This window comes from Acomys russatus, chromosome 7 (assembly GCF_903995435.1).
Source record: "Acomys russatus chromosome 7, mAcoRus1.1, whole genome shotgun sequence".
NCBI lineage: Eukaryota > Metazoa > Chordata > Mammalia > Rodentia > Muridae > Acomys > Acomys russatus.
The window spans coordinates 39,007,178-39,032,335 of NC_067143.1; the positions used below are offsets into that span (position 1 = coordinate 39,007,178).

Sequence of the window (25,158 nt, forward strand, 5' to 3'; positions counted from 1 at the left end):
TGGCATTAGAGGGGGGAAGCCCTGGCTCAGGTCCAGGACACATGGGCAGCAACTCTACAGCCACAAAGACATCCCAAGGCACACCCAGACTTGGCCAGAGTTTGTGTTCTTTGGGCACTGGCCACCAGCAACGAAGGGGGACCAATGTTGATAAAGGGAAGTGGTTTGTTCTTGAGAAAGCTGAGTCAGCTCTTGAGCTCTTGTTTTAAACAAAAGCACTGAGCTTCCCAGACAGGAAGCCCACAGAACACACACAAGTTCTGAGTTGAGTGTGGTGTCAGTGTAGCTTCCCAGGGGCCAGGAATGTGTCTACTCCCAGAGCCCCTTTCTCAGTCAGTTTGCCAAGAAGTCAAATGGAAGCAAAAAACGTCGCGTAGGCTCCTACTCTGCACCCATCCTTTCTGTTTGGACATGCTCTGTCATGATAGCTGTGGTGGTGGATGACACCCAAAACTTTCTTAACCCCATAGCTTACTAGGTGACAGCATTTATGGTGACAGCATTTATGGGGTAGGGTTGGGGATTCCATGGGAACACACAAGAAGAAGAATCTGAATAGTTACTGGAAACAGGATGACAGGCCCATCCCCAGGAGAGATTCACATCCATACACTCAGAAAGGTGAAACCAACAGAGCCCTATGCAAAGTTATCTTCACGTACACACACTTAGCAAATGTGGCACAAAGCATCCTGGGAAAGTCTTACCATTCTGATTTCACATCTTCCCTAAATGGGAGCCACCTGCTGTAAGTTCTGATCTATTTAGGCAGCTTGGTTAAAATCCACCCTCACGGAGTGGTGTGCGCAAGTACAGACAGGGTGTCTGCCCACAGTAAAGCCAGGTTTCAGTGAAGGAGACCAAAAAAGAGGAAGCGGACAAAGGAAATGGCAGATGGTAAAGGAGAAACAAGGGGCAGAGGAGGGGAGGATGAGACCACTTTTTTAGTCACTGGTCAGATCTGGTGGTTTGAAAGTGATCAGTCATGAAGCACAGATGACTGTATTCCAGCCAGGGAATGGCTCAGTCACAGTGAAAGGATGGGAAACAGAGAAGCCGGGCATGGCGGCACACATCTTTTTTTTTTTTTTTTTTTTTAAGATTTATTATGTATACTGTGTTTTGCCTGCAGGTACACCTGCACACCAGAAGATCTCATTATAGGTTGTTGTGACCTACCATGGGTTTACTGGGAATTGAACTCAGGACCTTTGGAAGCGCAGCCAGTTGCCCTTAACCTCTGAGCCATCTCTCCAGCCCACACATCTTTAACCCCAGCACTTAGGGAGGCAAGGGCAGGTGGATGCTGTGAATTTGAGACCAGCCTGGTCTACAAAGACAGTCCAGGACAGCCAAGGCTACACAGAGAATTCCTATCTTGAAGCTCCCCCTCCAACTCCAAACAAAAACCAAAACCTGAGAGAAGGCCAATGTGACTGAGGAGTAGTGTCCAATAGAGGATGGAATGGGACTAGGCTTACGTGGAGCCAGAAGCTATGGGAAGAAACTTGCATTAAACTCTGGGGACATGGACCATTGTTGGCAAGTTTTAATGAAAAAAAAAAAAAGCGACTAAATCTAGTTTGTATTTTTACAAAGGCTTGGAGTGGAATGACAGAGGCCGAGACACAGCAAGGGATCACCTGAGACAGTTAGACAGGAGAGGGGTGGACATCATTCTTGTGAAGGTGGTCCAGGAGTGCCCATCATGTGGTCAGTGCCTAAGAGATGATGACCTTTGACCCGAGCAATTGGCTGGGAGTAGCGTGAGGAAGACACAGCATGCTGGGTCTGGAGAACCCTGGGTCCCCAAACGGAGAGGTGAAGAGCTGCCTGGAAGAAGGCCAGCATGAGGCCAGAAGACAAGAGTCCAGGGGCCATCCAGTGTTGGTGTCGGGCCCGCTCATCACTGCTGCAGAAGCAAGTGAGGAAGCAAACCAAACAGGGGCTGGGAAGTGGAAGGGAAACCAGAAGCAGGAAGGAAACTGGGAAGAGTGCCACCGGAAGATCGGAAGTGAGAACATGGAGGAAGGGGACCCCACAGTGCTGCCCATGTGGGTATGTAGCTAGAGGGCAAGGTCTCTGCAGATGGGGAAGCCTTCCACTGGCTGGGCCTGAGACCCTTACAAAGCAAATGCTAAACTAAGCCCATACGCCAATGGATGACAACAGATTGCTCCTCTTGAAAAGTGATCCACAGGTCTCTTTCCTTATGTCCATTTCCCCCTTTTCCTGGAGTATGTCAGAGTCTGGTGCAAAGAGTTCTCCCATCCTCCCAGGCCAACTCAGGAGCCGACAGGCCTCATTCTCAATCAGCTCCACCTCACCCAAATGTGATACTCTGGTCCTTTGCTTCAGTGAGCCTCTCCTGTTCCCTGCCCCAACTCTAGGAACCAGCAGATCTTCCTCCTGTGACCCATGCTACGGGTGCCTGCCAGAGCATGTGCTCAGTAAGGAGAAATGTTGTACAGAGTGCCACTATTGTGGTGGCCATGCTGCCGGGCTGCCTCTCCCTTACTATGCCTGTCTGAGCGATTCTGTCTTTAAGTTGCCTCCCATGTCTAATTCCCTACAAAGCTCTGGGACCCATCACTAACTTTAACGGTCTTCTGATTTATCTTTGTTTTCATTTATTTGCATATCTGGGCTTTCCAATTGGCTCTTCAAAGCCTTGTTCTGCTTATACTCAACGGAATTGCTACTTGCCTTTATGTGGCCTGGGAGAGAACTGAGGCCCTATAGCATGACACAAAAGGCTTCAGATCTGGCCTGTCTGGTCTCGTTGCCAGCCAGTTCCTCCTTGTCAGGCCTAGGAGTTGCCAAAGATCTTTCTAGTTGGCCATGTCAGTACGTCTGGCACTGGCCCATCTCTCTGGTATATTCTCTCATTTCTATTGTATTCTCCCTTCACAATTCACGTCGGCTGATCCCTGCCCTGGGAGCTGGCTCTTCTCTCAAGCTACCCTCTCTAGCCTTGGTGCTTGGGGAGACTACTCAGAGCCTGTCCTCCACTTCTGCCACATAGCAATGACTTCCTCATATATCTTACCCTCATGCTTGAAATCTTACCCAGAATGGCTGGCTGACACCGTGGTACGGCGCTCCAGCTTGGTGGCGCACAGTAAGCCTTCATCTCTCTAGCCATCCTAGCTTGGTGGCTCACAGTAGGCCTCTAGCCATCCCCCTAGGTACCTCACTCAGCAGCAGCAGAAACGGCCATGAGCAATACCTGCTGGAAGCTCTCCCGTAGGTGGCTCTGATCCTCAGGGTGGCAGAATTCCAAAATATCCTTTCCCAGAAGGTCCTAAAAGGGACAGAGAGCTTAAATAACCCAAAGTCCAGTCTATCTCTTACCCCTACCCTGAGACAAAGGTGTCTCCACCTTAGTCTTAAACATAAAATGATCTTCCTCCTCCTGTCTGCTGAGGAGTTAGTTGGTTTCCTTGCATCCACTCTAATTTCTCCTGGCTCAGTCCTCACTTATTTCTAATTTTACTTGGGCGCTAGATCAGCAGCTTCACAACACAACTTTATTTCTGTTTGCCTTGGAGAGGCAAACTGCAATCAACATATTTTTAAAAAAACATCCAAAGAAAGCTCAAGGACAGATACGCTGCCTACGAAAACTAAAACTGTTTAAGTATGGAAACCAGTGGCTGAATGAGGCTATGATAACTGTGCTTGCCGCAAGCCTGTTCATTATTGACTTTCATTAGTCCGAGTGTTGTCTGAAAGATCCAGCCTTCATTTAAAACTCGTGTGTGTGTTTAACAGTGAATAGGAACAGAAAAAAAAAAAACCATCGAAGGGCAATTCTGAGCATGCACTGGGGAAGTGTCTTTAATAGCAGAAGAGGAGAGCATCCGCACACATTGCTTGAAGTGAGCTGACTCAGCAGCAAAGGGCAGTTCCTATGCCCCAGGTGTGCAGACTCTCAGGGGAGCTGCTGCCGGATGCATGGGTCTGTCCAGAAATGCGCTGCTGTCAGGGGTCATCGACTTTCACCTTATTCTATCTGAGAGGTCACAGTTTGCATGAATCTAGCTTCAGAATTATCGAAAGGCTCTAATAGTTCTGCTTTGGACTGTTCCTAGCTCTAAAGTCTACACACAGGGCTGATTCCAGCATGAACAAAAAGTTAAGTAAGTAAAATAAAAACACACATGCAATTACGATAACTCACATCCCAAAGTTTCCCAAAGTCTGTTCCTTAGAACAAAGAGCCATGCCTTTCCTTTTTCTTTTAATGATTTCTATTTTTAAAAAACTCTATAGAAAAGGTAAAAGGATATATATATATATATAAAACACCTGCATATCCATTGCATTGATTCAATTGTCAATAGGTTACTGATATTTTATTGTTTTCTTTATAGATGTCTACACACAAATGCAGACAAGAGATTGTGTGTGTGTGTGATCTCTTGACAATAAGTTGTAGATCCTGTAACACTTTTCCATAAAGTCTTTTAGCATTAATGTAATAATGTCTCATCACACTGCAAACCCAAAACACGATTCGTCTAAGAAATCAATACTCATTCAATAACCTCTCCATACTCCCCACACTTGTCCCCCTTAGGCTTAGGACACTTGTCCCCTAAGTGTCTCCTCTGGTGGAGGTCCTTAGGCTTAGGACACTTGTCCCCTAAGTGTCTCCTCCAAGTGGAGGTCCTTAGGCTAAGGGCATGGCTCATGTTTTTGCACTACATGTAGTGTGGTTTCTTGCTTCACCTGGGTGGCTCATGACTTTCTGTGTTTCTCACGTCAGTGATTTCTAGAAAGGATCTTGAAGATATGCCCCAAAGGACAACGCAACATCCCTTGGGTATCTTGACAGACATCAGACACAGACAAGCTTTGTAATTAAGATAAACTGATGTTAACTCTCCATCCTTTGTGAAAACTCAGCTGGATCAACAGAAAGGCTAGGACACTTAAAGCAGTGTTGTCTTCCAATGAACAACTGGGCTTATGAAGGATGTCAGCATCACTAAACAGGGAATCTGGACTCTTATGTCATTTCTCCCTGATGTCATTGTGCTGAACCTTGAACAAGTAAGAGACACACATTTTGAGTGAAGTTACGTCTTTCACTAGCTATCAGGAGCTTAGGGCTAGCCACTGACCTGGGGCTGGTAGCCAATCACACTGATGCATCTTGGGTCAACAAATGTGATGATCCCGTCAGAGTTATGGCGTGACAGGAACTCTGTGGGCACTGACATGCCACTCATGTCCATGCACACAGGAGAGCTGGTCACCTGGAATGGAGGGTTGATAAAGATGCAGGTTAGAACATGGCAAGAGTCCACATAGCTAAAGTCCACACATCTTTCTGTGTCACTGGAAGAGTGAGGGTGAGGGATTTGATTCATGCTTGGCCACTTTCTTCCTCAGCATTTGCTTCCTTGTTAGTCAGTGGGAATAATGAACACTTACAACAAGTTCTAATGCCATGGGGTATTTGTGATGGCAACAGAGATATTGGCCCCTATGCTGGCAAATGGTTGATGCCAGCAGATGTTTCCTTTTCCCTCTCTCATGTACTCCTCTGCAACTGGTGTAGAGACTTGAAGAGTATGTATTTCCGGACAGAAGTCACCCGAGCACTCTTATTTCACACGCCAGTGAAGATCCAATGTTTGTTTTATGTGAATGAAATTACTTTGTTTGTTTGAAAATGGTCAGACTTAGAAGAGCAAGGACGTGAAATGTGAGCCTTCTGGCGTCTGTCAACTGTGCCTCCTTTTGTCAATGTGGAAAACATCCTCAATGTCAGTGGAAGAATGAATGAGCCAACTGACTGAGTGGCTACTGTATATCAGATACCAAATAAATTAAAAACACTTAAAGCTTCATTTATTTACTTAAGTGTGTATGAGTCTTTTGCCTGCATATATGTTTGTGTATCACTTGTGTGCTTGGGACTGGAGTTGCAGGCAGCTGGGAGCTGCCATGTAGGTGCTGGGACTTGAATCTGGGTCCTCTGGAATAGCATTCGATTCTCTTAACACAGAGCCATCTCTCCAGCCTCAAGTAAATTAGATTTTAACAAGACAGGATCCCTAAACCAGAGGACCAAGTAAGGCACAAGCATGCTCGTGGTTACCCCCAGCACACAGTGTGTGTAGGTGAAGTGCTACTGTGTTATGAGAGAATACGGTAGCGAGAGACAGTGTTAACTAAGGGGATGGGCAGTCATTTCGTTAGGTCTTCAGGGATGAAGAAGGTACACAGGGATGTAGGAAGTGCAGAGAAGGAATTCTGAAAGCAGAAGGGCAACTAAGAAACAGAAGGTAGAAGGAACAGCTTGAAAATACCCACAGAGGTGGGGAGCCACGTGGTGGCCTCATAAGAAGGGAATGGTGTGGATTAGTAAGAGGATGTGGTAAGATGGGAAGGAGACAGGAGAGCAGGGTGGAACGGTGAGTTTGGACTTCATTCCACAAGGCCCCTGGGAGACTTTAAAGGTGGTTAGTATGGATGTAACTTCCAGAAGAACTAACTGCTGTGGGTGGGAGAGAGGTCTCTGTGGTGTATCTCTCATGGTACTTTTTTGATTCAGGCTTAGCCTTATTTTTGACCCAGAGTGAGACACAAATACTGAGCACACAGGAGTTCCAAATGAAGGGGCATCCAAACTCAGTCTCTTGTCCTGTGTAGTAACAAGCCCTCATCGAAGACAAAAGAGAAAGGCATTTTTTTTTTTTTTTTTTTGCTTACCTGGAGCCTCCCGATTGCCACAAGGCAATATTTACTGCCTTGTCCTACATCAGCGTCTTCTTCAGGTATGGTCATTCCTGAAATGAGATATGCCAGCATCATCAACACACCCGAAGTTACTGGCTAAGTGGGGAGAGCACCCACCACTTCATTCATGCAACTGAAAATACAGATCCAATGCTGCCACTCAGCACTGGGAAGCTAGCCAGCGACTCAGCAGCCCTACACTGCTTCCTGTTCCTCTCTGCCTCACAGTGTGAATGATGAGGTATTTTCGGTGCTGTGATTTCATGGTACATCGCCATCTGCATCCGTGGATAACCACAGAGGCATCGAAGGAGGGTAAGATGAAAGTCACTCATCTCTACGTATGCACAATTTCACTGAGCGAAATACCAGTCAGAAGCCTAGATAGGTGTCGTTGATTATGCAAACAATTCACTGTTCTGTTGACAGAGAATCAAAGACCATCAGAGCTGGTGCACAACTTGTTGTTGTTGGTTTTTTTTTTTTTTTTTGCTTGTTTGTGGCAAGGCCTCACTATGCAGCCTTGGCTGTCCTGGAACTTGCTATGTAAACCAGGCTGGCCTCAAATTTACAGAGATGTTTCTGTCTCTGCTTCCTGAGTGTTGAGATTAAAGTCATGAACCGCCATGTCTGTTGGTGCACACTTGTAATCCTAGCAAAGATGCAAAGATAAACAGATCCTTGGGGCTTGCTACCTATCTAGCCAGCTTAGATTACTTGGTGAGTTCCAGGCCACTGAATGACTCTGTCACAAACAAACAAACCAACCAACAAACAAAGTGAATGACACCCAGAGAACAACACCTGAAATGGCCTTTTGGCCTCCACATGTACTTACATATATGTGTACAAATATGTGCTTGTATATACACAAACATACATAAATACAGACACACATGGTACATCTTGGAAACCTTCCAGATTTGTTGACAGAACTAGTTCTTTCCCAGTTTCTTTTCATGACTACACTGCACACAGTTGTACTGATGGCGCCATGTTTATCTAACCTTCCTTCCGGTGTGAATGGTGAGGTCTTTTCGGTGCTGTGCAGTGAGAAGCAATGGGCATTCTAGCACGTATGCATTTTTTTATCGCTGGAGTTGTACCTGGAGGGTGGCAGGTCTCTAGAAGTGGGATTGCTGGGTAAAATAAAGCTTTGTTAAACTCCTTCCAGAAGGACTGCACCAGTTTGCATTCCAGCCACTGATGTCTGAAAGTCTGTTTCTGTGTGTTCTTGGCCCACAGAATGTGCCAATTTGTCAGTCTGACAGGTAAGAATAGATGACTTAGTTTGCATTTCAGTAATTGTAGTTACGTCTGAACATCACTTTATGTTTAGAACTGCTTGTACATGTTTGAGTTTTAATGAATTGTCCATTCATGTTCTTCCTCATTGTTCTGTTGGGGTTTTGGTTACCTCATCTCCCAATGTCGTTTTTGAGACAGGTTTCCTATATCCCAGGATGGCCTTCAACTTGGGATGTCGCCGAGGATGACCTTGAACTTCTTACCTGGTCTTCACTTCCCAAAAGATAGGATTATAGCTATGCACTGCCATGCTAGGTCTCACATTTATAGGGTTGTCTCTGCAGAAGGAGATGCTGTAAATATGTTCTCCTACATTGTCTTTTGTCTTCTAACTTTGATTACAATAATAAGTCTGAGCCATAGTTAGAAAGCCATTTCTCACATAGAGATTAAAAAAGATTCTTCCTTGCTTCCTTTTGGTGCTTTCCTGGCCTCAACTTTTACATTGAGATGTCTCAGCACTCAATTACTCTTGTGTAAGGGATGAGATACATATTCATGTTTGTCTTTAAATATGTGACTCTTCAGCTATCCCACTAATATTTGTTTAAAGCACAGTAGTCTGAGAGGCTATTTTCATCTTGTAATAAATCTCCATGCATGTTTGGGTCTAATTTGGACTTCGCTTTATATTCTACCAGTCAGTAATCCAACCCAGCTCCAGTGCCATACTACCTGAGTTCCAGAGATACTAGTATGTTCTACTGTCTGATAGCGCTTTCCCTGTAGGGCCTTCTGTTTGTCTGTCTGTCTCTCTCTCTCTCTCTCTCTCTCCTTCTTACTTCTTTCATTCTTTCCCTCCTTCCTGGCTCCTATTGAATGTAGTTTTCCACATGAAACTTAGTATCAACTTACCTAACTTCATAAAATAGTTTGATGGCATTGCTAATAGGTTTGATTAAATTTATAATTTACCCTCAGGAGAACTGACAGTCTTTGAAGTTCATCCTCCCCAAGCACAGGCAAAGGCTTTAAGCATGTATTTAATCCTGTTTTTATTTTCAGAAATGTTCAAAATACTTCTATATACTTGCACTTTTACAACTGTTAAAATTATTCCCTCATTCACGTTGGGATGTCATCTGGCATTGCCATTGTGCCTTCTTGTTTAGGTGACCATATTGTTAATATTTCGTGGGTGTAAAAGAAAACAAAACAGTTTCCACTAGATGAGGCCATCCCTGCACTTTCTGCCACTTTCTGAGAAGACTTAAACTTTGGAACAAGCTTACCACTACCCTTCTGGATACTATGTAATTATAAAAATGATGTAAGTCTGAGATGCTCCTAGCAGAGAAGCCAATGAGGATGTGGTCCTGGGTGAGGACTGTTGTGTATCATTCATTGCCAGGACAGGTATTTCTGAGCTCTACCCTTACCTCGTGTGAGCTTAATAAAATACTCATTGGGAAAAAAAGATTTCAAGAGTGCAACTCCCTGTCATAGACAGAAGGCACTATTGCATAGCAGATATCCTAGTTCTTATCATCTCCCCCCCACCCTTTCTGCAATGCTCCTTGAGCCTTAGGTATTGGAGATAGGTTATAGATGTAGCAATTGGAGATGAACACCCATACTCAATTGTTTTCTGCACTTTGATCAGTTGCAGATTTCTGTGATGGTCTCTGTCTGCCGCAAAAACAAAGCAAAGCAAAGCAAAACATTTCATCGATGAAGGGTTGGAGATACATTTACCTGGGAATATAAAGATAGATATTTAGAATGAAGTTGAGAATTATATTGTTTAGCAACATGGCAGTAGTGAGTTCTCCTTTAGGGCCCAAGGCTCCATCAGACTCATGTAGTTGGCTAGATTTAAAGGACCAGGCATGAATTCCCTGCTATTGAATGGGCCTTATGTCCACTTAAGTGGCTGTTGGTTACTCCCAAAATGTAAGTACCACAATTGCATCTTTGGCTATAGGTTATATCTTTTTGTGACAGTCATAGTTATGGTTTGTAGTACTTTGCAATACTTCTCAGAGGAGGCTTTCAGATCAGTTCCAGCTCGATTCCTCCAAGTCCTGTGTCTTCTGCAAGAAGTTCTTAGCATCATATCCTGGGCGCAAGCAAGGCCAATAGTCTATACAATTTTGGAATTCTTTTGGATTTCCCTGACTAATAACTCAAAGGGTTTCCATGCTTGGCACTGCTTTTGTTTGATTGTTTGTTTGTTTTGTGTTACAAACAGATGTAAAATTGTTATAAGTCCAAATGCAAAGGGTCCAGGTGAAGGAAAACGCAATGGCTGGGAAAAGGTTGTTGCTGACAGAGTAGGGCGGAGCTCCTTGGGTTCATGAGAATCAGATGAACATACATACATGGCGAGATCAGCAGAGATGGGAGGACAGGCTCCTGTGGCTGCAGGTGGCACAGAGCTCAGGGGAGGGGGGAAGGGGAGGGAGAATATAATACAGTGAGGGGTCTGGTATAGATACACTTCATCTTCTAAGCCACCAGCTGAAGACTTTATGCATCTCTGTAGACGGAAAGCCTCTCCACCGGGAATGGCAGGCCCACAGTCTCAGCTAAGGAGAACACGTCTCTTTACAGGCCCAGCAGACATCCCATGGGCCCTCACTGGAGCCTAGGCCTTTCAGTCTTATGCCAACAGACGCTGCTTTGCCTCTCTTGATTATACAATATACTGGCAGGCTTTGCAGTTTACCTTTATAGACCATACAAGATGGAATGACGGTTTGTGATTGGATCAGGTCAGCAGAAAAGTAATACAAGCAAAGAGAAATGAAGGGTCAGCCACCAGAGAATTCTTAGGAGGAAAAAAAAGAGCTGAAAAACAAAACAAAACAAAACAAAACAAAAAATTCAACAGCGCAGCATCCTCAAGGCCAGGCCATTAAAACTCTTTATACTCGAAGCCCAAGGGAGGACATCTGAGTTGCAAGCTCTGCGTGTCCTAAAGAGGAAAGGCAGAGGTGCAGTTTTGCATCTAAGCAGACAAAACATTCTGTGGGCTGGAAAACAGCATAAAGGAGAGTCAAAGGCAAACTCAGGCTAGAAGGAAATGTTAGCAATGCACATAGTGATCAGGATGCAGTGCTACCAAGGTCTCCTAGAAGAACACAGGAAAGGCACAAATCATCCCAGGGGAAAAAAAGAGTGCACGCCGCGAACAAGCACTTCAGATGGAAACATCCACAATGTTTGTGTGCCCCCAAAGGACACGGAATTTCACTACAAAAGAACATTTCATTGATAATCTCACATCTCTTCTGAGTTTATGCCAAATATCAGACTGGTGCAGCTTATAGGATGATGAAAACTTCCAGGGCTGTTAGGAGGTGGGAAAAGGACATGTCACTCTTAAGCTCCTCTGCAGGGTACTTTGGTGGTAGCTCTCTCAGGGAAAGCTAAGAGGGGTTTCTGCTACTGTTGATGGGATGCTCATAGGAGCGCAGTGAGTTTTTTTTTTTTTTTTTTAATTTATTTATTACATTTTTTTGCCTGCATGTACACCAGAAGAGGGCACCAGATCTCATTACAGATGGTTGTGAGCCATCATGTGGTTGCTGGGAATTGAACTCAGGACCTCTGGAAGAGCAAGCAGTGCTCTTAACCTCTGAGCCATCTCTCCAGCCCCGAGCGCAGTGAGTTTTACTAGCTTCTCCCTTCACCAGTCAGCCACCTGCCTAAGAGGATATCAGAGCTCCCATCACCATACTCTGCTTAGATGCTCTTGGTCCACTGGTACTCCTTGTCCTTGGACATGAGGCTCTGGTCATCTGCTCTCTTACTGTGGCCCCATGCCCTGTTCCATTGTCCCCTCTCACCACCATGGCATGTACTTTCAATGTCCAGCGGGATTGGCCTCCACTGCCCTGCTCCCCTCTCCCAAACCAATGATGCTGGAGCTGGAACTACCTCCTTCTGCTCTCCCTGGGGAACAATGATTTTCCTACTGAAAGGCCCTGACCTTGCCAGCTGATCTGCAGGTTCTGTGATATCTCCTGTTCCATGGTACCTCCTTCATCATGACAGCTGGCCCCAACAGTGAGCCCTCGTTTCTCCAGAAATCTACTTTCCAGCTCTCCTATTCTAGGGCTACTTTAAGACAACTATTTAATGTCTGAGGCACAAAAGTCTCTTTTCCTTTCAAACATTTCCCAACATCCACTTCCTGATCTCTCCTCTTGCCCTGGCTTTAGATAGCTACCATACAGCCATGTGCATCTTGGCTTTGACTATGTCCGAATGTTCTTATTTTTAATATCAAAACTCCTGTAGGTTAGCAATTCACATCCCCTCAGTGCCATTTATGAAAATGATGCTAGTGTTTGCTCCTGTGATGGCCTCTCAAGATCTGATGGTGACCTGCTCATCAGAGGAAGGTGACTGTGAGGAGTGTGTGACAGGGAGACCAGAGATTCCTGGAAGGAAGGTGTGATGATTTTTTTGCTGCGGGGTAAGCTTGCTGCCAGTATCTTTCTGCCTCTGCCTGCAGCCTCTGGTCACTTACAATGACCTTCTGGAATGTGATATACAGTCTGAGCACACAGAATTGGCAACTGCATCCACTGGAGATATTTATCAGACTTCATTAGATGAGCCTTGAGAGTTGCTCTTCCTTTGTGAAGGCACAAACACCTATTTTTAAAACAATGGTGAGAAGATTCTCTTTGGATGTTAGAGATAGGCAGTCTCCCAGGGGGCCTAATGAACAACCTACTGAAGAGCAAAACTGGCTCCAGGGAAATATTCTTCAAGGAAAATGGCTACTGGGCTTGGTGCTACATAGTTGGAAGGACGATGTCCCTATGTGCAGTGTCATTAATGGTCATTAATAATGGGCTTTAGCTCTGGGGTAGCAGGACTATCCTGAATCAAGAATTCCAACTCCGCCATTGATGACAAAAGCCTGTGGCCCTCTGAAGTTCAAAAACCAGTGAGTCACCCTTATCATGTGACATGGGTATGAGTTCCCTTATTCTACAGTGCTTCTGTAGGTATTTGGTGGGGGAAATGTATATGACGCATGAGCATTGTGCACAGAGACTCGACACACCCAGTGTGGTGGTTTGAATGAAAATGGCTTCATAGGCTCATAGAGAGTGGCACTACTGGAGGTGTGGCCCTGTTGGAGGAAGTTTGTCACTAGGAGTGAACTCTGGGGTTTCAGATGCACAAGCCAGGCCCAGTGTCACTTTCTCTGTTGCCTGGAGGTTCAGGTGCAGAACTCTAAGCTACCTCTCCTGCACCATGTCTGCTTCCCACCATGACTATAATGGACTAAGCTGCTGAACTCTACTCCAGCCAGCCTCCAGTCGAACGTTTCCTTTATAAGAGTTGCCATGGACACAGAGTCTCTTCACAGCAACAGACCCTCTGACCGAGACACCTAGTGTCCTCATTTGCTTCTGTTGTGATAAACAGCATGATGCACCCGGGGAGGAAAGGATCGTCTTGGCTTACAGGTCAGCATCCATCATCCGGGGAAACTAAGGCAGGAACCTAGAGTAAGGAACTGAAGCAGAGGCCCTGGAGGAGTGCTGCTCAATGGTTAGCTCCCTGTGGCTTATGCAGCCAGCCTGCTTTCTTATGCAGTCAGAACCCCATCAGTTATGCCACCTGCGGCACTGGCAGAGGAGGTATGGGTCATCCTGGGATCTGAGGCGGCTCTCCCTGTGCTGATCTCTGCCTAGGTGCAGGGCTCAACGATGCTTGGGGAAGGATCTAAGAACCTGCTTCTTCAGGACGGGAGGCCCTGGCTTGTGATGCTGCCCCAGGCTCTGGGGCTGTGGTCAGTGACATTCTGTAGGCACAAGCACTAAGAAGGAGCCTAACACTGCTGCAGGGGAAACAGCACCTGTTCTTACTCTTCAGAGTTCACCAGCTTGATGGGAGAAAATACCCCCAGCTCATTCCAATGCCAAGTGCTTAACAGTGTCATGGGGAACAGAGCCCTGCCTGGAGGAGGACCACGGGGCCACCGCTGGGTGCCAGAGAAGGTGAAGAGAAGGCAGGAGGGAGGGCGCCCTGGCAGGAACTGCAAAGTGTTCTTTAACATGAACAGGATAACTGCAGATATTCTAGCAGATTTTAGTGATTTCCCGGAATCAGTGCCACAAGCTCATGTCGCCCCATATTAAACGACATCGCCCTCCTTGGAACACGCCTTCCCTTCCGCCAGCTACAATCAATCTGGGGAATATAAACAACACAAATGAGCTGAAGCTGGAAAACTGCTGTTGGGAAGGGAAGTCAGCACTGCGCAGGGAGGCTTCTTCATTCCTCACCAAAGATTACAGGAACCCGACACAGACACGTGGAAAGCGGGGCTGTTTCTCTCAGTCTCTCTGGAAAGAGGTTGTCCTTGGCCTCCCAATTCCTCATGCAAATTAAGACATATTTTTACATTTCACAAAACAAAAGGCAGGGGAGGGGACAACTGTCTTCTGGTTGCAGGCATCCCGGGGCACTTGCTCACGGCACACTGCCAAAGCCTTCCCTGAGGAACATTTGTAAACTTTAGGGAAAAATATATTTTTTGCAAAAACACATTTGGGAAACAGTCTCAATAAAGATAAAGAGGTTTCATCACTGCAGGCTTCTCAGAGACGGGCGCTTTGCTGTGTCAATGAGTACCATTTGCCAGGAGAGAGATGCAGTGTGAAGGTTCCCAGTGGATTGCATGGAATCCTTTTGTTGTGGTCTAGGGACGTTTATCTTGGCAGATAGCTTGGAAAAAAAATGCTGACCTGTGGGTATCTTGTATTTCAGTATATATTGCCTGGTAAACCTAAAAGTGCATTTTCCATTTTGCAAAGCAAAGCTTATGGGTGTACCTACTTGTCCCTCCCAAATTACAATGAAAGGTGCCATAGAAAGAAATATATCTCAGTGCCGGAAACTGGGGAAGGTGAGCAAGGGTCAGGCGATTCTAGGATGCTCGCATCAGGCCAGCTGATATTAAGGAATGAAACAATGAAGCCCTAGTCCTGTGACTGCCTGCCGAGGAGTGGAACGCTTACACCAGAGCAGTCAAAAGCTCAGAGTAAGCTTGGCTTGAGATGAGCCCAGCAGCGGGACAAGTCTTGGAAGAGCCTGAGTTCCTAGGACGCTGCACGGCTGAAGATTTGTAAGATTCTCCCTGGGGCTATTTGTGACTTATAACTTGCCATTCCTGCTACAGCCCTGGGAAGAGACAAGTGAACCTTTGTTCTGGTGTTCCTAAGACCGCAACAAAGCCAAACACTCCTCTTCTGTGATTGTCAAGGCTACTCTGGTCTTTATAGAACCTATGCAATGGATGCTAGAACAATTCTCAGCTCTCAGAATGGACCACCCTACAGTAACATGTCTATGGCCAGTCACATGGAAATCAGAAACACGTGAAAAAGGTGAGGAACCAGAGCAAACATCTGCACTTACTTGCTTTATAAAAGAGCCAGGAAAACCTAAAGTGGTCTGGGAGTCTAGAAGATGTGATATTTGCAGAAAGACACCAACTTCATCAGTGAGGACTAAGTTGAGATGAAAAGCACACTTGTCACATTTGAAAAAAAAAAAAAGTAAGTGGTAGCCATGAATAGAAGATCAGATCAAGAAATTAATATGAAGAACAAAACTCTTAAGTTGGGGCCAAAGTAGACCCAAGAGGTTGGTGTGGGACTTGAGGCAGGCATAGAGCACCGGAAACACAGGGGCAACTCAGAAGCCGGAGGGACACTTCTTCGCAGGGAGAGACCAAGCTTGCAATGAAGGTGAGAATCAGCCTAGCCATTAAGATGAGCATACACAACCTCACTGGAGCATCTGAACAAAGCTTTGAGTTCAAGGACTCCAGAAAACAACCTACATGTGTTATATCGGGAAAGGTGAGATTGTGAGCAGAAAGACAAGGCAGGCTCAGCTGTCTGTGCATCGGAAGGTAGAAACTAACTGGATGTTGGAGAAAGGGCCCCCTGGAAACTCTGTGACCTCAAGAATTCTCTTTGCAACTGCAGAGGGCAGTGAGAACATTCTTAAACTGGAGGGATTCAGGAGTGTGGGCCTTCTAGATGTAAATTATGCAGAGACTCATCTTGTCATGGCGGAGTGGGTGAAATAATGGCAGAGTGATGGTGTGAAGAAAAGCAATACGACCAGTGAGGTCTGCTTAGTCTTGGTCAACTGCAGGTAACACGCAAGTGACACAGAGGGATGACCGAAGGCAGATGAGGGGTTTGATAGATGCTAATAGGTTTGAGGAATAAATAGATGGTAGATATGAGAGCTGATAAATAGGTTGGTGACAGACAAATGATAGGTGATAGATGACAATCTTTTAAATGACTTTTAACTTATCCTTTGAGAATTCCATACATGTATGCAATATATTTTGATTGTATTCACTCCCAACTCCTCTTGGACTCCTGTCCCATGTCCCCTTCTCAACTTCACGTCTTCTTTTACCTTTTTTTTTCTTCTTGAGACAAGACTTCCCTGTGTAGCTCTGGCTGGTGTAACTCACAGAGATCCACCAGTCTCTGCCTCCCGATTACTAGAATTAAAGACATGCCCCACCGTGCCTGGCCTTTTTCTTTTTAAAAACAATCCACTAGGTCTAATACACATTGCCAGCATGCATGTGTGTGTGGGACTACATAGACAGCAGTTCTGATAGATGACAGAAGATGGATGACAGATTTGACAGGCAGATGATAGGCTTGAGAGGTGGATTTGGTAGACGACAGACGACAGACAGAGAGATAACGGTATCTAAATAGATGGTATAATATAACAATGACCTAATAACAGAAGCACAAATTCCAGTCAAAAGCGCATAGAGATCTGTACACTGAGGAGTAAGAGAGGCCAGTCAAGCTTAATAATGATGTGTGAGCACACAGACTCTGCAATCAGACTTCCTGTGTGTGAGTTTCAGTTTCCCCAACTGCCTCATGTGGACCTTGCCCACTGCCACCCCTGACACCTGTAACCTGCTATTATCCTAGCTACTTCACATCCCCACATCAGCATAGCCACTGGCTTCCTTCAGCTTCATTTTCTTCCAAGGTGAGACATAAACACTGGTCTTCACTGGTCCCTCTGCTTCCAAGCATGTCCCATCTAGTCCACACAACACTCTTCAAAACCCTATGCCCAAAACCCAGGGAAGGATCTAAGCTCTCAGCCCTGTAGTGGTTTGAATAAAAATGGCTCCCAAATGCCTACAGGGATTGTCACTATTAAGAGGTATGGTCTTGTTGGAGTAGGTGTGTTGCTGGGGGTGGGCTTTGAGGCCTCAGATGTTCAAGGCAGGCCTAGTGAGACTGTCTCTTCCTGCTGCCTACCGATCAAGATATAGAACTCTCTTGGGGCTGGAGAGATGACCTCTGCAATTCCTGGCAACCACATGGTGGCTCACAACCATCTGTAATAGGATCTGATGCTCTCTTCTGGTGTGCATGAAGACAGTGTACTTATATACATAAAATAAATAAATCTTAAAAAAATAAACCAAAAAACAAATGTTCTTTAAAAAAAAAAAAAAAAGATACAGAACTCTCAGCGCCTTCAGCACCATGTCTGCCTGCATACCACCATGGTTCCTGCCATGGTGATAATTGTCTAAACCTCTACACTGTAAGCAAGCCCCAATGAAATATTTTCTATTATAAGACTTGCTGGGGTCATGGCGTCTCTTCACAGCAATAGAAACACTAAGACAAGCCCCAAGATCTGATGCTGTCCTGTGTGCTTCACCCACACTCCCAGCCATAGTAGCCCTTTCTCTCATGGTGCACAACAGCAAATGCACCAAGATGACTGGCTGCACAGCCCAACCTTATTTCTTGACTAGCCATGTGTACTGGCCTAGCTGCTTCACGATGCTGTCCTTCGGTGTTTAGAAAGCAGGAAATAATAGTGTCTGCACCACATCAGGGTGCTCATGAAAATTAAATACATAAATCAGGTCAAAGGCTTTTCCCTGAGCCTAGCTCTCGACAGTCTTTCCACTGGAAAGTGCTACTGTCCAGACCTCCACTGCTCACATTATTTCCCTTGCTTGCAATACATTTGTTATCTAGCAATGTCCTTTTTTCATTTACCCCTATGCTTCATCTCAGTGTTATTCTCTTTCTCTGCTTGCCAGACTGGCATGCAGGATAGACAAGCTTGCCTTGGCACATCCCATCAGTTGAATTTGTGCCTTGGTTATGACTTACGGCTTTGCATTGACTTGGAAGTCAGTTTGTCCCCTCCACAGGACTGTGAGCAGGCACCGTGTCAGCCTCACCTCAAGACCCCCAGGACGTCACAAAAAAAAACTTGGTCTGTAGTGGGAGCTCAGAAAACATATACAGAGGCAACAGGAAGAGCCAGCTCATCCTGCCTGACAATGAAAAGCTAGTAGGCTGTGACGGTCATTCTCCATCTGAGATGCTAGTGTTGTGGCTTTGGTGTCTGAAGAGATCCTGAGCATGCCACATACAGGCAGGGCAGAGTGGATGGGGAGCACAGGGGTCCAGCCATGGCCAGTGACTTAGTGGCCTCAATACCAACAAGCAATTTTTGGAGACTTTCACATGGTAGAAAAACAAACAGAGCATTCAACAAGCAAACTGCCAGCAGCCCAGAGCTATTGGAGATGAGCTCATGGCAGAGCGGAGATGTTGGGTGAAGTACAAGCACTGGTCTGACCCCAGAGGCTTCTGGCCAGAACTGCAAAATAACCTCAAGCCTGTGGCATTCTGTGGCCACGGCTTACTGAAAGTCAGCAACAATGTGAGAAAAAAAGACACCCACATCACCAGTGAGGAAAGTGCCTAGTGCCAACACAAGCTCTTTCCAGGTCTGGATGGTCCCAGGGGTAAGTCAGCAGACCTGGGGACACCTACTCAGGGTCAGACCTTGGCTTTCTTGTGCAGAAATTTTGCCAGGCTACCAGGCATTCTACACGGACTGTTAGGTGGTAAGCCATGCTTCCAACTTAGAAATAACATCCGCTTGAAGATAAACCCTCTGTGAAAGGCAAGGTGCTGGGTGGTGACAGTGGGTGGAAATAAGTCACACTTCTGGAAATTAAGGTCCTTAAGCCACTGCATACACCCCCAATGTATAAAATCCACCCTGCACGAGCAGTTTCTGACAAACTAAAACTGCATGATGGGACAAGGGAACTCAATGCCTATTAGTGCCACTCCAAACACTGGACCATTACAGTGCAAAGTGTTGTCAGGCTAACTGGGAAGGCTATAGTGTTACAGAAAGGGCTTCTGGAATATTTGGGAATCTACTTGGAGGTTTGTGTACCATGGATAGGTGGGAAGAAGAAAGATTTGTGAGTGCACAGTTAACCTACCCAGGCCTGAGTGCATATGTTATAAGGTACAGCCAAGGAATAAGTCCACAAGGCTCCTGCTTGCACAGTGAAGTCTTCCCTGGCTGCTAAGCAGTTTTTTAAGGGGGCAAGATGGGCCCTGTTTTATATTTATAGTAACTTTAGTTAGCTGCCATATATCTTCATTTCCGTAACTTAGTCATCGTTTGATTGCAGAGCTTGCGCATGTGAGCAAGCAGGGCCAGCCTGGTAACTTCCTAAGTCTTCTGATAGCCCTTACAGTGAGCTGTGAGCTGTTCCAGCATCCCAACCCCATGACCTTAGCAATGGGTGAGAGAGTCCTGATTCCATTTTAGCCACTCATCCAAGCCACAGAACTGCCTCACCATCCAGAGTTCCACGAATCTGGTTTCTATAAACTTGGAAACTCTAGCAAGGAATGCCTTCACACACGCATGCTCCTAGATTCACATCGTTTTTCTTTTTAGCAAGAGCCTTTCTTTTTCTACCATCCATCCACTCACTCATTCTTCCATCCATCCATGCATCCCTTCATCCAGTCTTCATAAATACGATGTTTGCTAAATATGAATGATATACGGATGTGAGAAGATGGATACAACATATACCCTCGGGTCTTCTAGGATGCCAACAGTAAGCCAGAACTAGTGTTATTTGTGCTAAGAATGCAGCTATTAATTGAGAAACAATATAGGCAGCCACAGAACAAGGCAACAGGGGCAGCTGAGTCCCCTGTAGGAGTGCATGAGTCATGAAAAAAGGAACACGGCCTTCTTCTATAGAACCTCTGTCTTCACAGAAACACCTAGTAAAAGAGAAGACCAAAAAGGCAGTACGGTGACGTACTTCTAAGTTCACTGTAAACAATGCCATCTGATCATTTAGGCCACTTCTTTTGAAAGTTCAGAATAATGCTTCAAAACATCATTTTTCTCTTATTATTAAAATCAGGTAAAACTTAGGGAAAATGCAAACATGAGCAGAAAAGGAAAAAGCTCCAACAATCCAAAGGCAGAAATGTGATTAATATTCCAGTTTTAACATATATGTATGCTTTATTCACTTATGATATAAAAAACAAAAATGTATATGTCTTGCAGCCTTTTAAAAATAATTCCTTATGCTTTATTTTGTCCTCAAACATCCTTGAATATGCTTGTTAGTGTCTGTCCAGTGTGCTAGTATATAGAGATGCCACAGAATTTTAGCCACTTGTCTACAGTGGCATTTAGATTCATTTAGGGCTTTCATAATTGTTAATAGTGCTTAAGAACATAATATATGGACACAGCTAGTCAGTTTGTTAGAATAAATTTCCACAAATCTGAGTGCTGTAACACAAGTGACACATTGTCAAATGTTTGTTACATACAGCTCAGTTATTCCACTCCAGCTTTGTACTAATTTACATCCTAACAGTGGTGTAAAAAGTGCCTTTTCTTCACTAACACTGTGTATCATTTGTTTTTTCTCTCTTTGACCCATTAGAATGTAAGAGAGGATAATACCAAATTTTTTCAATGTGCAGTTCTGACTAGCCATGAAAACCGCCCTCCCCCAGCTTAATGTGTACATCTTGCATTTTTAAATGCCTTTCATGTCCTTGGCTCACTTCTCTCTTCTCTAACTTTCCTCTTTTGCTCCAAGTTGTGCCTTCTGGAACTATCCTGAGACCAATTCTTCCTTCATATGACACCCCCTCAAATACTTGAAGACAGAAATCATGTCTCATTTTCTCTAAGTGAAACACCCTGGCTCCTTCAACCATTCCTTATGGGGCAGTTTAAAGGACAAGTATTTAAGATGAAGAATAAGTCCTTCTGCCCCAAACAAGCTAACACCAACAACCCAGAAACACACACAGCTCCATGGGAACTCATCTTCTGGGTGCAGCCACTGCCTGCATCTTGGGCCACAGCCTCTTTCCTCCTGTCCACAGGGTCTTAGTAGGTTTTACCATTCACGTGGCATTACTCCTGTGAGATCATGGGCCAGGAGCCCAAATACATGGGTGGAAAGGCATAGTATTGAGTCCAGAAGCAGAAGAGGAATTTTCCTGGCAGGGTAAGAATCATTAACTAGTTTAAGTGGTAGTTTTGTAAGTTATGCTTCCTCTGGTTTAAAGATGTCTCTTAGGGGACTCGAGAGGTACTTCAGTGATTAAGAGCATTGGCTGCTCACCCAAAGGACCTGCACTGGGTTCCCAATATGGTGTTTCACACCATCTGTAACTCTACTTCCAGGGGATCTGACATGCAGACACAGCATGTACATGGTGTACAGACATACATGTAGGCAAAGCCAGCCATACACAATAACAAAAAAATAAAATTGTTGCCAAAAGTTCAGGAGTTAAAACTTGAAACCTCAAATTCATATGTTGATGGTATTTGGAGATGGGACCTTTTGGAGGGAATGAGGGTCAAATCAGATCCTATGGTAACCTAATGATGATGTTAGTGGCTTCTTAAAAGACAGAGGCTAAGCCAGGAGCAGTGGCACACTGTAATCCCAGCACTCAGGGAGACAGAGGTTAGCAGGTCTCTGTGAGTTTGAGGCCATCCTGGTCTACAAAGAGAGTTCCAGGACAGCCAAGGTTACACAGAGAAAACCCTGTCTTGAAAAAAATAAACTAAATAAAATAAAATAAAAGCGAGAGAGGGGGGCTATGTGTGTGAGGCAGAAGCAGGTGGATCTCTGTGAGTTTGAGAATAGCCTGGTTTATATTGTGAGTTCCAAGTTAGCCAGGATAAACAGTGAGACCCTGTCTCAAAAGAAAAGTAAAATAAAACAAGATTCAATACAATAAAAGGAGAGAGAGAGACCTAAACTCACAGTTGCCAGGTGTCAATTCTCTCCGCAGATGACATCCTTTGCTACAATCTGACACAGAGCAAGAAGACCCTTGTCAAATGCAGCCCCTTAGCCCTGCAGTACCCACTATTATAACTATAAGAAGATTTCTTTTCGTTGTAAATTAGACAGTCTGCAATATTTTGTGATAGCAATCCAGTAAAGACCAAGACAGTGTTTTAAATAGAAAAAACCCTTTTAAGGGCATGTATATACATTACATTGAGAGGTTGTGCCCATGCATATCTATGTATATAAGTGAATATATGGGTACACATACATAAAAAGTCAATGTGGAGTGTTTAGATTGCTGAAGTTTGAATCGCAGGTTCTCAGACTCTGGCAATTCCACAGCACTGCTGTGACTGTTCTAATTATGGTATAAACACTCAATCATTATTGTTACGATTACACAGCACATTTCAGAACTGTAGTAAGATGCTAGCAGTATTTGTGGACATGGAAACTTCATCTTTTTTGAAACTTCATTTTTTGAAAACCTTAAGCTGTATCGAGAAATTATTTTACTTCCAGACCACCTGTGAGTATGAAGGAAAAATGAACATGCCAGGGCAGAGGTGCGATCACTCTAGCTATAAGGCACATAGTGTCAGGCAGTCAGTGAGGGAAGGATCACTGTGAACATCTGCATTGGCCAGGGAGGGGCCCTGTACAATCCCCTCCAAAACAAAATCCATTCCATACTCCACAATCCACAGCTCACTGCCCCGCAGAGGCAAAGCCACAATAAGAAGTTCAAGCCATGTTAGCTTACAGTTCCTTATTTTCTTTTGCCTGCCAATGGCCAGCATACTGTAAACTATTCTTATTTCTTCCAAGCAGTAGTCTGGCTATTGGTATATATTCTTCAATATCATTATGACCAGAGACTTTGTGTTCTCTCTCTCTCTCTCTCTCTCTCTCTCTCTCTCTCTCTCTCTCTCTCTCTCTCTCTCTCTCTCTCTGTGTGTGTGTGTGTGTGTGTGTGTGGTTACTATGCCACAGAGCAATACTTTGGTGCTTTAATATTCTCTGTATAGATACATGCCATTTTATTCATCTATCCATCACTTAGTGTCCATGGCTACTTAACTATCCATCACTTAGTGTATATTTGGGTTGTTTTTAACTTTGTACATTATATATAAACATTTATATTCAAATTTCTTTGTACACTTAGGTCTTCGATTCTTTTGGGTTGATATCTAGGAGTCAAACTGTGAAGTCATACGGTAACTGCATTCTTAACATTTTGAGACTGTTTTCCCAAGTGGCTATGACATTTTACATTCCCACCAGCAAGGTATGATGGCTTCAGCTCTCCCTTTGCTTGCCAGTGCTTGTTATCTGTCACCTTACTGTGATTTTGATGTGTGCATCTATGGGGACATGGCTGCAACTATCACTTTAAACCTCTACACTATCATTTTAGAGGTTGATGATGAGAAGGCTCCTCTCACCCTTGAATAATCAGTGCTTTGGAAATGTATTTCAGGTAGCTGGGCTTTCTTTAGTAACAAAAATGACATTCTAGCCACAAAGAAAACTGAAAATACTTTCCTGCCTTTCCCTCAAGAGTATTCTTAACCCAGTATTACAGTTGGAGGGAAAGACATCTGCCTTCTTGGAAATACGTCAGCAGCTCTGCTCACCTGCTGGGGGCCAAGCCTTGATGTAACCTGTGCAGTGGACCACGGCATACTGGGCTTCTCCTTCTTTCACAGGGCCAAGGCCATTCCTGAGAAAGGAGAGATATGAAGCTGTCTTCATTACATGGGAACAAGGAAAGATGCTGACGACCCCTTTACTATCCAAGCTACCTGCACCCTTGTTTCATTAGTGGATTTAAATCTTGATTCCCCACCATCCTGACTCACACCCTTCAATATGGGCTGAAAGTCACACATCAGTTCCACCCAACTCCCAGTTCTCATCCCGGGCACTGCCACTCTGACACATGGCTTCCTGGCTCTCCACTCTTAGCCCCTTTTCAAGTTGAACTGTTCCCCAGTATGGTGCCAATAAGGCATCTACTAGCATAGTCCCCAAGTACATTATAGAAAGGAATGCCCACCTGAACCTTTTCCTCATGGTGGTTATTCTGTTCAAGGGCAAGTGGTCCAAGGGTGCATTTCCACACCTACGAGTCAACATATGTATTAGAACCAGTGAGGATGCAGTAAATACGAAACACATGGTGCCTCTGAAACAGATCAGGGGCATTAGGCAAAGTGTTAAAATTACTATTGCTGTAAGTTCTTTGTGTGTGTATTCAAGAGTGAGTAGGTGCATGTGTGTGTGTGTGTGTGTGTGTGTGTGTGTGTGTGTGTGTGTGTGTGTTGGCAGGTATATGTGCATGCATGTGCATGTGGAGGCATCTTTTGTGATAACATCTCTCACTGGCATACAGCTTACCAAGTGAGGCTGGCTGGTGGCTGAGCCCCAGGGACACTCCTGGGTTTGCATCTCCAATGCTAGGATTACTAAAGTGTGCTACCACACCCAGTTATTATTATTATTTTTTTTAATATGGACTCTGGGGATCAAATTCAGGCCCTAGCTTATAAGGCAAGTATTTGACTGACTGAGCCATATCCTCAAACAGCAATGATGAGGTCTTTAATTGGCAAGCACTCTTTCTGATGTTTACTTTGCTATAAACAAGGATGTTGAGGTATGGGGCGGATGCATACCTTTTCCATCCACGGCCATTGGACTTCTTGCATCTGGCACTATCTTGAGTAAAATGAGTACTCCTCAAACAGCCAGTCAGACTACCTTTATGTGAGCACTGGCTGCTCCGAACACTTCATAGACACCTTGTAAACAAAAATACTCCTAATGGTGCAGCCCTAGCCAGAGTAATTTAAGATAGTTCTTACTGGAATTTTTAACCATTAAAAGCCCTGGTAAACTCTAGATGACCCTACTACAATTTC

General features: G+C 44.8%; 1 protein-coding gene across 1 annotated transcript in view; it reads right to left on the reverse strand.

Moving 5' to 3' along the window:
- The window catches only part of Arnt2 (aryl hydrocarbon receptor nuclear translocator 2), a 152,159-nt gene that overhangs the window by 29,055 nt on the left and 97,946 nt on the right, over window positions 1-25,158 (reverse strand). The window contains exons 7-11 of the mRNA XM_051148863.1: window positions 24,294-24,359; window positions 23,872-23,957; window positions 6,727-6,803; window positions 5,130-5,264; window positions 3,230-3,304 (exon numbers count right to left, since the gene is read on the reverse strand). Of these exons, the coding sequence (XP_051004820.1) occupies window positions 3,230-3,304; window positions 5,130-5,264; window positions 6,727-6,803; window positions 23,872-23,957; window positions 24,294-24,359 (439 nt within the window). The remainder of the gene's footprint in view (window positions 1-3,229; window positions 3,305-5,129; window positions 5,265-6,726; window positions 6,804-23,871; window positions 23,958-24,293; window positions 24,360-25,158) is intronic.